This window comes from Artibeus jamaicensis, unplaced genomic scaffold (assembly GCF_021234435.1).
Source record: "Artibeus jamaicensis isolate MK-2021 breed Jamaican fruit bat unplaced genomic scaffold, CSHL_Jam_final scaffold_537, whole genome shotgun sequence".
Taxonomy (NCBI): Eukaryota; Metazoa; Chordata; class Mammalia; order Chiroptera; family Phyllostomidae; genus Artibeus; species Artibeus jamaicensis.
The window spans coordinates 27,426,271-27,439,971 of record NW_026522047.1 but is presented as its reverse complement, the minus strand read 5'-3'; the positions used below and the strand labels follow the sequence as shown (position 1 = coordinate 27,439,971).

The window sequence follows — 13,701 nt, the reverse complement described above, 5'->3', positions numbered from 1 at the left end:
ACTGGTTACATTCATTTCTCCAGTCCGCAGTCTTTGATTGTGTGCCGACTGTGTGTAGGCCGCGGTGGTGCAGCCTTGAAGGGGGCCGGACGGCTGCCGTGGTGGGGCGTAGGCCCCTGTGTCGGGCCTGGTGAGAACGGGTGCTGGGCAGGTGAGCGAAGGTCGTGCAGTGTGGGTGGGTGTCAGGTGCTCCGTCGTGGGAACAGGGGTGGTGTACGAGAAGACAGGTGCCGTGCAGAGGGCGAGGGACTCGGTAACGGTCGTCCGGTGAGCACAGGGCCTGGCATTCCAGGGTAAGGAGTTCGTGTTTCCCTTTAAAGGTAGTGGAGATTAAGACAGGAGGTAGGAGGAAATCTGACTTAACATTTGCAAAGATTATTCTGGAAGTCGCATGGAGACTGGTCAATAGGTAAGCAAAAGTAAGACACACGAGTCTTCATTTGTGGTCCTGGTGAGAGGGTAACTAGTGGGGTAACCGTGGCTCTCACTAGGTCTTCCCAGGGGAGATGGTGAACCTGGTCAGTTTGAGAGGATATATTTTGGTAACACATGCAGCCCCGAAAGATGGGGTGTGAAGAAAAGAGAGGAGTCAAGGAAGAGGACTCCAGGTGTTTGGACTAAAAAATTGTGTCGTGACCGTGAGAAAGCAGATTTTAGGGGAAGAAGCTCAAAATACGTTTGGGACATTTTGAGCATGAAATGGTTGGTGGCCATTACCCAGCCACTGGCTGCAGAAGCAGGCGTTTAGATGAGTGGATGTCACAGTGCAGGGGAGGTCTGGCCATTGCTGTGGAAGTCGTCAGTTTACGGATTAAATGGGACGTCGCAGGCTGGGTGAGGTGGTGTCGGGTGGAGGCGAAGAGGGCTGAGGGGCCGCTGGAGGTGACAGGGAACCTTGAGGTCAGGGAGAGTATTATAGTTTTACTATAATAAACTATAGTAGAGAAACCTGGAGACTGGGGCCACGAAGCATAGATAAGATAATGCTGTTAGGAGAAAGGAGTTAGCAGTGGCCGTGGAGAAGTAGAATTAAGATAAGGACAGAAGGATTTAGATAGCATGGAGAAGCTGCTAACGTTTCAGAGCCTTTTCTTCGGCGAGTCAGGAACCAAATGGTGTGAAGTGGGAAGAGGGTGAGGAAGTGGGGATGGAGTGTAGACAAAAGGGGACTTGCTGTCCTGTGGAAAGCAAAACGTGGGTGATAGCTGGAGTGGGGTGTGGGATCCAGGGAGGTGTTCCCGCCCCTACACGACAGGTGACACTCAGATGTGTTTCTGTATCGCGGAAAGTGATGAGGAGAGAGGGAGAGACACGCGGCGCTGCAGGAGAAAGGAGGTAAGTGGCAGGAAGGCAGGGTCTGGTGCAGGAGCAGGGACGAGAGGCCGTGAAGAGGTCGGGCAAGGACCCTTCTTTCATTCCAGCAGCTAACGAGGCACGGGCCCTGGTGTCTTGACAGTCTTTTCTATAAAGAATTCGTGCGACTCAGTCCATGAAAGGACACGGTGTGTCGAGTGATGTGCACCCAGCATTGGAGCTGCGCCCTTCAGCTTGAACGTTTGGACTGAGGCATCGGGAGGGCAGGAAGGGTGTCCGGAGTGGGGCGGCGGCAGGAGGAACGAGGGGGAGAGAGGACCCAAGAGAATTGTGTTCAAGGGGAAAATCGTGTTGGATTTATTGGGTTTAGCAAACAGAAGAAAGAAAAATGGGTCAGGGCTGATCCCAGTGTCTCCTGGACTGGAGACTGGTCTCCCCATCAGCCAAAATGCAGGTGCTGTGAAAATACTCACTTTTATAGCTAAGCCAACATGTTCTTTGTACTGTTTCCTTTACAAAAAGACGTGACATGATCACCCTGTTCTCTTTTGCATTTCTGTCTTTTTGGGAAATTTTATGTGGGCTTAAAAGAATGGGATGCTTTTTGAAGATGCTGTTCTTGAAGCACTTTTGAATATTTAAAAATGTATTCATGTTTTCCATAACTTACATAATTTTTTCCTCAGGGAGAATCAGCTGAAATAACAATTCTTCAAAAGTTGTAACGCCTCTGTTTATTCATTAGTCATTAAAATATTGAGTTAATAAAAGCCGACTTTGGTCTGAGATTCCATACTGTTAAGAAACATCAGTGTTGAGCTCTGAATGACATTATCACTGTTTACATTGATAGGTTTTTCTTTCTAAAGTTCCTTCTCATTTTCTGTTTACCTTGGAGAATATAGTCCAAATGTCACTTACAAAGTATAAAAACACATACAATTTTGTACCCAGCAAAGTAAATTGATGAAGTTAACATCTAACAAAATGTTTTTTTCGTAGCATCAGATTTTATTTTATTTTGTTAACAGAAGCACCAAAAGTATTCATCTTGAGGCCAGTTAGTGATTGTGACAAGACTATAAGTATAGACTACATGGTTCATGTACGTTTTTAAACTACGAGTATAATTTTTCATGGCATTTGTTTAACTCACGTCTTTTTCTTCGACAGGTTAATGTGTGAAACTGTGAGATACGAGAGACATGAAGCAAACGAAGTTTTATACTAGTAGGTGCTTCCTTTCTCTTTGCACACAATGTATGATGCATCGGCTACTTTCCTTAAGTGTCAGAAGTGTCAGTCACAGTGCACAGTGTCAGCCTTACCTTACTTTTGCATTGACTGATTTTATGTGGTTTTGACATGTAAACTGTTTCCGCTGTTTCCTGACATAAAGGGAACGTTCATGGTTCTTTGCTGGTGATGACTTCACGTCTGTAGCTGTATGTCTCTCATGTGTGGTTCAGTTATCTAGTTTCACATGAGTATTTTAACATTTTTATCATATGAAATAAGAAATAGTATAAAGTCTTCTTAACAGAGCAAAATGTATATTCCCACAACCATACCAGATGAGACGTGAATGTAGGTAAATGTCTTATTTTAACTTACAGTTTCTTTCAGAAACAATAAAAAATAAGCTGTCCACATCTGTTCAGGCATAGTTTCTTCTTTAAATAGTATTGATAGTACTTCTCAAGGTGTGTGATACTTTTCTTGAAAAGACGGTCACTGATTTTTGGAGGAGTGTGATCCACATACCGTGGATGAATGTTGTTGGATTGGGAGGTGAGAACTGTCATTGACCAGGCCTGCAACTTTGTTAATCGTGTTTGCCGTGGCTGACTGTCGTTCTGTTGACTTTAATTCCTGTTTTCCAAAGCAGTTATTAAATAATTACTCTTCCATGTATATTGTAGTATTTATTGAAATAAGTAAAACACAGCTGCTGCCCTTGGGGAAGCTCTACTCTCCCGAGGGAGGTGGCGTAGAATGAGAGGGAATCAGCAACAACAAAAACCAGCTGAAGTCACTGAGAGTGACAGACCCGAACCAGGGGCTGCAGAACCAGGGAGCGGGTGGGAGGCGACTCCAGGGAAAGGGGGAGCATCTCAGAGAAGTGGCCCTTGGAACCAGGTCGCAAAAGTGTGTCCTGGTTCAGAGAGACAGACTTTCTTGGCGGAAGCAGCCCCAGGGACACAGAGAAGAAGGGCCCTGACTGGGGCTGGACCCTGTGGCGAGGGAAGCAGGCCTGGCTCGAGGTGGGGGTCACATGACGAGTCCAGAAGAGGCAGGCGAGTCCCACTCGCTTGTGAATGTGTAGTTTGGGGGAAAAATGGTCTGGATTCTTTAGGCAACCGGAAATGAGTTTTTTTCCTCTCAAACAACATGTTATTGTGGGAAATTGCAAAAGCCCCCCGAATCAGAGGCAGTAGCATAACGGCCCCCATGTGCTCATCAGCCAGCGAGGCCAGTCGGTGGCCGATTATGTTTCATCTTTCCTCCCCCTGCCTCACCTCCAGATGGATTATTTTGGAGTAAATCCAGATATCTCAATTCAGTTATAATTATTTTGATATGTATCTTTACTTTTAAAGACTTAAAAAAGTTAACTACAATATCATCAAACTTTAAAAAAATAATTCTTTGTATCATGGAAAATGTTCAAATTGCCTCGTCTCAGAATATTTTTTCTGAGAATTTTTCTGAGAATTCATTTGAACTAAATTGACAACATGGTGCGGGGGAAGACGATCTCAAATGCTCCCCTGCCCCTCATTTTTTTATGGTTTATTTATTTGAATCAGATCTGAATAAAGTCCATCCATTGTGGCGTCTTTTTGAAGTCTTTTTCAATCTGTAGTTTGGTGGCCAGTTTTCAAGCAGCAACATGACGTCACCAGATGCCTTCCAACCACCTCCGTCACCCCAGAAAATGCCTGTGTCTGTGTGTGCAAACACTAAGTGTGGATTAGACGGAGCTCAGTAAGGAGACAGTTGCCTGGTCTGAGGTCTCACGTGCTTGAGCCGAGGCCACGACTGAGGGAATGGGGAAATCAGGGGTGGGTTTTGCAAAAAGGTACAGGTGGGTATGATCTAGGACTATTTATGGGTTGTAACTTACAAAACTTAATTATCCAGGGGCTTTTTAGCAGGAAATTGTAAATACCCATCTAGGGCTTGAAAGAACATATACCAAAAATAGAGGAAGAGTAAATAATCGAGACGTAATAAGGAGAAGACGAAGACCAAGGGCAGATGCTTTCCAACATACTTATTCTTGAAGAAGTTAAGCTGCACTTCACTTAGAACATTTGCTGTCCGCGGAACAGGTGCACAGGTGTGAGGGTCGGACATCTCTGCTGAATGGTACTGGTGTTTATTGAAGCCGTCTGGTGATAGTGTCAGCTCTGTGGCTTTGCCCTTCCCCTCCGAGACCCGGTTGGGCAGTAGGTTGGGTAGTATCGGTGATGAGGTAACAACAAGCACTTCACAAGCCCCCTGTACCCTACCTAGTAAGTGCTTCCTGTGTGGCGGTTTGCCTACTTCTCACAGCTGTCTTGTGAAGTAGCGATCATCGCCCTGGTTTTGCACATGAAGGGGCTGAAGCTTTGAGAGGATGGGGTGCTTGTCCAAAGTCTCACAGCTGCAAGGGGGACCTGGGTTTGAGCCCAAACACTGTGATTCTGCAACCTTAGCGGTTACCCCACTCACCAGCATTTCTGGCCTCTTTCATGACACTGTAAAAAAAAAAAATGGCACTGTAAGAAATGATGGATGGACCTTGAGAGTATTATGTGAAGCGAAATAAGTGAGACAGAAAAAGTTAAAAACCACGATTTCACTCATGTGGGACATAAAACTGAAAGCAACAAATAAATGAACAAAGAAAAACAAAAACTCTTAGACACAGGTAGGTGGTTTCCACAGGGCAGGTGGGGGACGTGGTGCAGGCAAAGGGGGCCAAGTGTACGGTGACTTCGGGTGGTGGGCCCACAGTGCAATGCACAGGTCATGTGTCATAGAGTTGTGCACTTGGAGCCTTGTGCACTTGAAGCCTATAGGATCTTGTTAACCAATGCCACCCCGATACAGTTAATTAAGAAAAAAGAAAATAGAAAAAGAAATGATAGTGCTTATTGCATACGTGTTGGGATAAGCATGTGGTCCTTCCCGACTGCTGCCTCCCTGGTGGTGACTGAAACCTGCACTGTCCGGCCTACCTAACAGTTTTTATTTATGACCCACTTACACCGGAGGCGTATTTCATTGTCCTTAAATGCATGTGCCCACAGGTCAGGCAGTGCCTGCGAGTTGTGTGGGAATGCAGAGCTGTGTTTTAGGTGATCCTAGACCAAAGGCACTTGGGCTTGAGGTAGTAGCAAGAGTTGGTTGCAGCAAATGGTCATTTTTGACTAGTTAGAATCAGGTGCCATGTCAGTACACAATGAAAAGTCTGTGGATATTCAGCTGGTCATGACCTCATAAGCCCCCAAATTCAGGGACTAATTGTAGATGAACTCAGTCAGACTCCTGGTATTTGGCCAGTCTTGTTATGAAAGGTGATTGTAATGTTTTCTTCTGTGATCCTTGAACAAACATGTCTCTACTCTTACTAATTTGTGTTTGTTGCGCCATTGAAAATTAAAGAACCCTTGTATTTGTGGTGTATGTAAACCTGTGATGGCTCCATACCACCCCTCTTTCTGGGACCTATTGCTGTTTCCTCAGGGGGGAGATGACTTGTCTGTGCCTGCTCTCCCTTGAGCTTAAAGAGCATGGCATAGTCAGAATATCAAAGACTGTAAGGCCGTGGTTTTACGGCCAAGAGATGATTATTCATTTTCCTTATTATGTCTGTGTGCTTGGGACTTCCAAGTCTATGGTTTTAAATAATCTCACCAGGTAAATAAAACACTCTTTTGATCTACCCTTGTACCTCCTTTTTCTGACCTGTAAAATGGGAACAGTAATCCCAGTACCTACCTTCAGTGTTGGAGATGTGCTCAGTCCGCATCTAAACCCGTAAGGTCAGCCTCACTCTCTGCACTTTTAAGCACGTGCAGCAAAATCCCAGCACTGGCCCCGGCACACCTACCAACTCCTCTGCTGTAGCAGTGCAGTGGGACACATTGCTTCTGTAAAGAGACACCCTTCAGGCACTCGGTTGGTGGCTTTTTGGGTATGCGTACCCTGGGTGGCCTGGGCCGTTCCGCAAGTGCTCTCAAAGTGAACGTGATTTGTTCCTCTTAATTTGCGTGATTTTTGTGGGGTTTTCTGGGTCAAGCGAATAGCAAACCATTTTCAGAGGTCACCTGAGGCTGCTTATGGGGACAGCCCTCCACTCCCATTTTGTCACAGGCCCTTCTTCGCAGTCCTGTGCCTTCATCGCCATAAACAGCCTTTTTGGCTGATTGGACCCCTCTTAAGTTTTCTCATTGTATTGAGAGGTGGATAAAGTAGCTTTTTCATGTTACTTTTTTTGCCCTCTAATAATCACCTTTGCTGATTTAATCAGTTTCTTTTGATTTATTGGCTTATTATTCTTTCAACACCCTTATCAATTTATAACTCGATCACTTGTATTAGCATCTTGCTTTATCAGAAGGGACTGTAGAGCAGCATACAGAGCTCTTTCATGGGGAGACATCGCCACCTTGTGGACATGTAGGATATTACTATGATAGTCCTTTAAACCTGGCTTTATTTTTCCAGTTACTAGTAAATTGAAACTCAGGTCTTCGACTTCCAGCCACTTTAATACTGTATCTGAGTTGGTGTCTATTCAGTCATTAATCTTTTATTAAGAAAAAGCTAAGCACCAATTAGGCATTATATAGGGTATATGTTGGAGCTACTGATGAGTTAGGGAAGTTTCAAAGCTAATGAAGGGAGACTCCTAAAATAAATAATTATGAACTCTGGCAACTGCTTAATATGAGCATGTGTAAAGTGCCCTGAGAACCCAAGATACTAACTCACTTCGAGGAGGACATGTTAGTTAACCTAGAATTCAAAGGATGAGTAATAAGTTTATCAGGCAAAAGGTATTATTTAGGAGCGGGAAGAGCAGGTTCATTCAAAGTCCCTGAGGCATAGGTGAGGGGAAAAAAGCATAGTATAGCTGAACAGGGTAAAGTTTGCAGCATAGCATATACTGGGGATTGGAGCAGAAAGCAAAGTCGTAGATTGGTCTTTTCAGAGAATGTTGCATGAGAGGAAAATAGGCAAAGAGAACTTGTAACTTTTATGTACTTGGGAAGCAAAGTGCCCGTACATATTGTTTCATTAAGTCGAGCGTCCTTGTGAAGAAGGTATGCTACCCCATTCCACAGCTGAGGAACTAGCATCTCAGAATTAAACTTCACCAGGATCACACGGCCAGTATGAGAGAACCCATGTTCCGAAACCTTCGCTCTTCACGTGGCAACATGTAGCTTACCTTCCGTGCTAAGCCAAGGGCTTTGGGCTGTTTCCTGCTAAGGGTGCTTGGGTTGGGAGCAGAACCAAACCATGATCTGACTTACTCGAGCTCCCCAAATAGTGTCCAGTTTCTACTCAGACAGGAAGTGAAGCACACACTTCCTGCCTAAAAGGAGGGTCGGTGTTATAAAATAGAATGAAAGTAGATGGGGTAAGCGTTCTGGAGTTTGGAAAGTGGTGAGCGAGATGATGTTGTTAAAGGAATGGGGCTTCAGCCATTCCCATGGGCAGCAGGTTCTCACCTTTCACCTCATGGCACACACAAACTAATCACTAAAGCCCTGTGGCACACCCAAGAACTATTTTTTGCCTATCTGACCTCCCCCAAAGTGTAATTTTGATTCATTCGTATTGGATGAATGGCTGTCGTTGTATTAGCTGTTGTCATTTTTTTATTTGACAGTCTAAGGGAAAAGAGGTCAGTGCCCCTGACTAAATAGTCAGGCATTGCCTGTTTTAATAATACCTGCTGGCGCAGCATTTGAAAATTGCTGCCCTAAGGTCTGACGAGACTTAGGAGGTGGGGAGAGGCAGACACCCCGGGCAGGTTGGCAGTGTGGGGAAGGACCAGCAGGGCAGCAGCAAGCCAGCAGTTGCGGGTTTGCGTTGAGGAGTCGAAAGAAGTTAATGTGGGAAAAGAGTGGGATGAGCCTGCCTGTTTGCCTCTTCCCCACTATTCCACGTCTGAACCTGCCAGTCGTCTGGACTTGGAATGATGGGCCATGGGACTGCGCGTTCCCGATCGCCTCGGAGTCCTTGTCTCTCATCAATCGGGACGGTGATCATTTTGTGATGGTCTGTGTATATTTTGTCTCCTTTTTTGTTGTTGTTGTTCTCTTTGGCCGTATTCATTTCCTCCCTGTGGGTGACAATAAAAAAAACAGGAATCTTTCGCATGCCTTGTCATGCCTGTGGGCTTTTATGACTTTCATTTTCTCACTGTAGCGTGGGGTGTATTGGAATGAAATCGGTTGTCCCATGTAGTTCTTACCTCGGTCAAAAAGTTGTAGGTGTTTGCTATGTGTACTTATTTAATCTTTGGGTTTGTCTTTGTCTTTTCTGCTTATATTACACAAAAAGTTGTAGGTGTTTACTATGTGTACTGGTGGTTATTTAGAAATGCCCAGTCAGGGTTATTCTAAGATTCAGCTTTTGCCATTTCAACAACCAGTGCAGAGACTCCGTAGCTCACCATTTTAAAACATAAAAAAATTTAGTTTGAGAAAAATGAAAGTAGCACTGGTGAATTCTGCAGAGGCAGCTGATTGCATAGGAGAGTGACAGAGCTGTAGTTTCTTTTTCTGCCATTTGTTTCTGTTTGACGTTTGATGTTGGGACAGTTTTTCTCACAGTTTTTTAGACTTGCTAAGCCCATGCCTGACTCACCTGGGATATTTGTTTAAAAGGTGTTGTGAGGGACCTAATGATCGGAGGTGTGGGGGCTGGGCGGGGGCGGGGATGGGGGAGGGAGATCCTGGGACCCTGCATTTGTAATTCTCATCCTAGGTAAGGAATATGCACATTAGAGCTTGAGAACCACTGGACAGAGTAAACTCTCAGCATTATTCCTAGATAATGATGACAATAATGACTATCATTATTATGAGTCTTTCGTTAGCCGGTTTCCTTGCCGGTGCCTGCAGGCGAGGTCTCGGATTCATCTGGCTCAGCCTCTGAGTGTAGAGAACCTTGGTGTTGGCGCTGCTGCTAAGTTCTGTCCTTAGAACTTTTTTTTCCCATCTTTCCTTTAAAAAAAGAAACCCGAATCACCATCACATCACACGGATAAAATTGCTTTAAAAGCCCTCAGGTAACAGCCGCACTGTGGGAAGGGGGTGTTTGTGCCTTGAAGGGGTGTAGGCTGTAGCCCACACCAAAATGCTGGCTGGGGCGTCACCGACCTCGAGCACGCTCTGCGGTGGTTTAGAATAGAGTCGGGAGAGCTTTCTGGACCGTGGAGACTAAGTAGAGCAGATCTGGTGGTGGCCTGTCTCAGCACAGACTTCTCCAACGCGGGTTCCCTGGGGGGTGAGGAGCATGAGGGGAGGGGAGGGGGACCTTCCTGGTATGCTCTGTTCTAGAACATCTTTAAAGAAAGATGGCTTCTGATGTCCTTAGTTCTCACAGCTTTTGTAAAGTGTGAATCTTTTAAGAGACCACTCAGTAATACAGAAATTACGATGATCTTATAGAAGATGCTCTCTGAATTTAATAAAATGTTGATTGAGTGGTCTTTCTCTACAGATGTCTACTCAGGCAACTGTAGCTCTGATAAGTTAACATTTGAATTTTTTGAAAGAGTAGAGAAACCATCATCTATCAGGTAAACAGTTATAACAAGGGGGAGATCCTGAGAGGACCAGTTTCTCATCTTGACTTCATTAAATCTTTCCTGAGACGAGGAGTCAGGATGATGCCCTAATGACAGGGTGGTTGCCCATTCAGGGCACTGGAACTTTGGCCGTCACAGTGTTCTGTCCACTTTGGGTCAGATACAGTTCACATACAGTTTATGATCAGTGCCAGGGAAGCTCATTTACTAGGCAGGTGTTGATTTAGTCCTGACTGATTTCGCCTTCAGAATGGACACACACGCAGTGACTGCGAGTGAATATTCCGTTCTCTGTGTCACAGGTAATCTAGACCTTAATGGCATTTATTGTACTTTTTTAACATGATGGAGAAAAGCTGTTGAATAATTACTATTTGCTTTTAAGGAGCATTGCTCATTTAATCCTTACGGTAGCTCTAGTGCCATGCCCAAGGGCCATAGTAAGTGGAAGTCCACCTTCATTTCCTAGTTTTCTAGGTTTTACTTCCACTGACCATCCGTCCTTTGCTGATAAAAGGACCATTGTAAGGTTAAGATAAGGCTATAAAATAGTTCATTTTTTCCTTTTTTATTTCACCATCTTACTTATTTGCAACAATTTAAACTGTTCTTGCATCTGGCAAAACACGTTTTTACTTGACATAAATCAGAATTAATAATAATGCTGTCATCTTTTATTAAGAAAGACAATGTTCACCCCCCAAAACTAGGTAAATGATTGATGGCAAAAGCTAATGATTAAAAACTTGGGAGAAAGGATCACATTCTGTTTTGAGGTACTTTGCATCTGCATTTAGAAGTCATTTTACTATTATGGCCTCATTGGAACCACCCTCTTATTTGACAGTTTTTATAAATGTTTTTTTGAGACCTAAAGTAGTTCAGACTCAGGAGAGATGGTGACCAACTGCTGACTTGCTTTAGAAGCAGATAGCAAAACAAAAACGATTAGGTGTTAGTGACTTGGTGTTTTAAATAATGTAGTTATTTAGAATTGTGTGTAGAAGTGAGTGCCCTTTGAAAACATTTGGAGTCTATTTGCAAAATAAAAGGTGAGGACTTGGCAGAGGTTGCTGAAGACCTGCATCGCTTACCTGTGATTCTCTCGGATCGCGGGGAATATCGTGGGGAATGTCGTGTGCGGCTTCCATGTTGTGCTCTTAAAAGGAACGCAATGGTAATGTAAAGGAGAAAAACATTTTAAAAATTTTTAAAGGAAATGGGGCGTGCCCTGTACCTCCTCTCCACCCCTCCCACCTGTGAGAACGTGGACAGGGGGTGAGACTTTTGCTGTCCCCTTAGGGTCCCAGCCGCCAGCCGCAGGCCGGTGAGCAGGGCCACACAACCGCGAGGCCTGGGTCTCCAGTCCACGGCGCCACCGAGCCAGCCGCCTTGGTTAAGCCATTGCTGAGCCTGGCTTTTTGTTTTATTTTAGTAGTAACCGAGCCTGTTGCTAAACTTAACTCCATAAAATAAAAATAACTTACCCACGGCAAAAAGTGCAGTAGACAGAGTCACAGCGGAAGTCTCACGCCTGTGGAAGTGGCACTCATGTTTTCCAAAGGCCCGTTTTCCTAAGTGCTTCCAGGTAGGGAAAAAATTACATGCCTTCATAGAAAATCAGCTAGAATTACACACCGGTTTCCCAGGAAAATAAATAGATATGACTCATGAAAATAAGAAGAAAAGGTGCTCTCATACTAACAGGAAAAAGAAATGGAAAGTAAACCCACACTGTTGTTACCGAACAGAAAGGGTTCGTCCGCCCAGCACGGGCCCGACACCCGCTGGACACTGGGAGCCCTGGTGGGGGGCCTGGCTGTTTTGTTGACGAGGGGCGCCTTCGAGGAGAACGGAGGCTAATGTTCAAAAACCCGAACTTCCCCAGGGCGTGGACGCGACAGATCGTCTGGGGCAAAAGTCACAAAGACCGTGGGTTCGGGGTTTGGGGTCATCGTGCTGGAGCTGCCTGGTCAGAGGTGAAGCAAGGGTAGTGAGTAAAGTATTTGTTTAGGTCTGGAGGGCAGCCCTCCAGTGTCTGTCTGGCTTCATGGGGTTGCTCCACCCTAGGGCTCAGAGGTTGAAGTATAACTTAGGTCAAGATGTTATCTTTAGTCTGCCTGAGGTCCAGCGGATGTGACCACGAGTCAGGTCCCTGCTCAGTCTCTGGTGCTTTGGGAGATGCTGTTCATCGGGGGGAGGCTGGGTGTCTGAGGGACGTGTGCAGGGCAGGCAGAAGGAGGTGTGCGGTTGTGAGTATGTGGCGCAGTTTATTCCTGTGTTATTGCTGATTAATTATTGAATTATTTTCCATATGAGCAACCATAAACCTGCTTTTGCCTCACCCTGTACATATATATATACCTATATAGATATATAGAGAGATCTATGCAGATAAATAATATAGATCTCTCTCTACTCTCTAATGTATAGAGAGAGGAGAGAGAGAGATAGGTAGGTAGATACAATTTCCAGAGCTAGGATTTAAGGCCAAATTTAATCAAAGGCATAAGGACCTTCGGTTTCATTGTCATTTTTATCAAGCAAATTGGCAAAACCTTAAAAGTCTGGTTAAAAGCCTCTGTGGGGCGAGCCCCTCACCCGGTCTGCTTCAGCCGCCCACACTGGAGACCCGCCCGCCCTTTGCCTAGAATACCAGTTCCTTTGGGGCCCAGTTTGCTGACTCCTCCTCTTTGCCCAAAAAGGTACCCTTCCCAGAGAGCGTGTCCTGACCACCCGCTGAAAACTGCCCCACCCCACCCCCTTTTCCCTTCCCCTGTGCTACACTCTCCTCTAGAGCCCTGATTTGCAATTCTCCAGTGTATTATTTAGTATCGGCGTTATCCCACCAGAATATAGCTCCGTCAGGGACCCCTCAAGGGTCTTTTCTGTGGTTCCCTGAAATACTCTAAGCACCTAGAACAGCCCTCATCAGAAAATTGTTGAATATTTGTTAAATAAATGCAGCACTGCATAGGAAGTCTGGTCAGTAATATTATTATAACTGTGTGTGGCGGCAGGTGGGTACTAGAAACATCGGGGGGGCACTTTGCAAATTATATGATTTACAGCATAAGCCTCTAACCATTCTGCTGTACACCTGCAACTAATAAAAATAATATTAAATGTAAACTTCAATTGAAAGATAAAATTTTAAAAATAGAAATAAGAAAGTCATCTGTTATGTTAGCTTACCCTTCAGAGATAATAAACGTGGGTTGTTTCAAACTGCTAAAAAATGTAACTAACTAGATTAGTAAGGCTATAGGGAAACAGGTGGGCAAATAAGTTGTTAACCACCTGTGGAGGGTACTAGACAATGCTTATCAGAATTACGGTATGTGTACCCTTTGGGCCAGCAATTGTACTTCTGGTTATTGGTTAGAGTTGTAGTTTTTATTTATTTTTTTAAAAATAATTGCATATGATTAGAAACAACTAAAGTGACCGAGTCAGGCGTTGTTTCTGTCAAAGAAGGTTCAGGCTGGTAGAAGATCTATTAGAGTTAGAGCAAAGGAAAGAATACTGTAGAGTCTGCTGTCTCTTCTGTCAAAAGAAAAAAAGATGGT

The 13,701-nt window shown here is 44.7% G+C and overlaps 1 protein-coding gene across 7 annotated transcripts in view; it reads left to right on the top strand.

The window, feature by feature from the left end:
• Nucleotides 1–13,701, top strand: part of RAPGEF2 (Rap guanine nucleotide exchange factor 2) — a 220,172-nt gene that overhangs the window by 70,940 nt on the left and 135,531 nt on the right. For all 7 annotated transcript variants that reach the window (XM_037125696.2, XM_037125694.2, XM_037125695.2 and 4 more), the window contains exon 3: nt 2,488–2,544. In XM_037125696.2, coding sequence (XP_036981591.2) covers nt 2,488–2,544 — 57 coding nt within the window. The remainder of the gene's footprint in view (nt 1–2,487; nt 2,545–13,701) is intronic.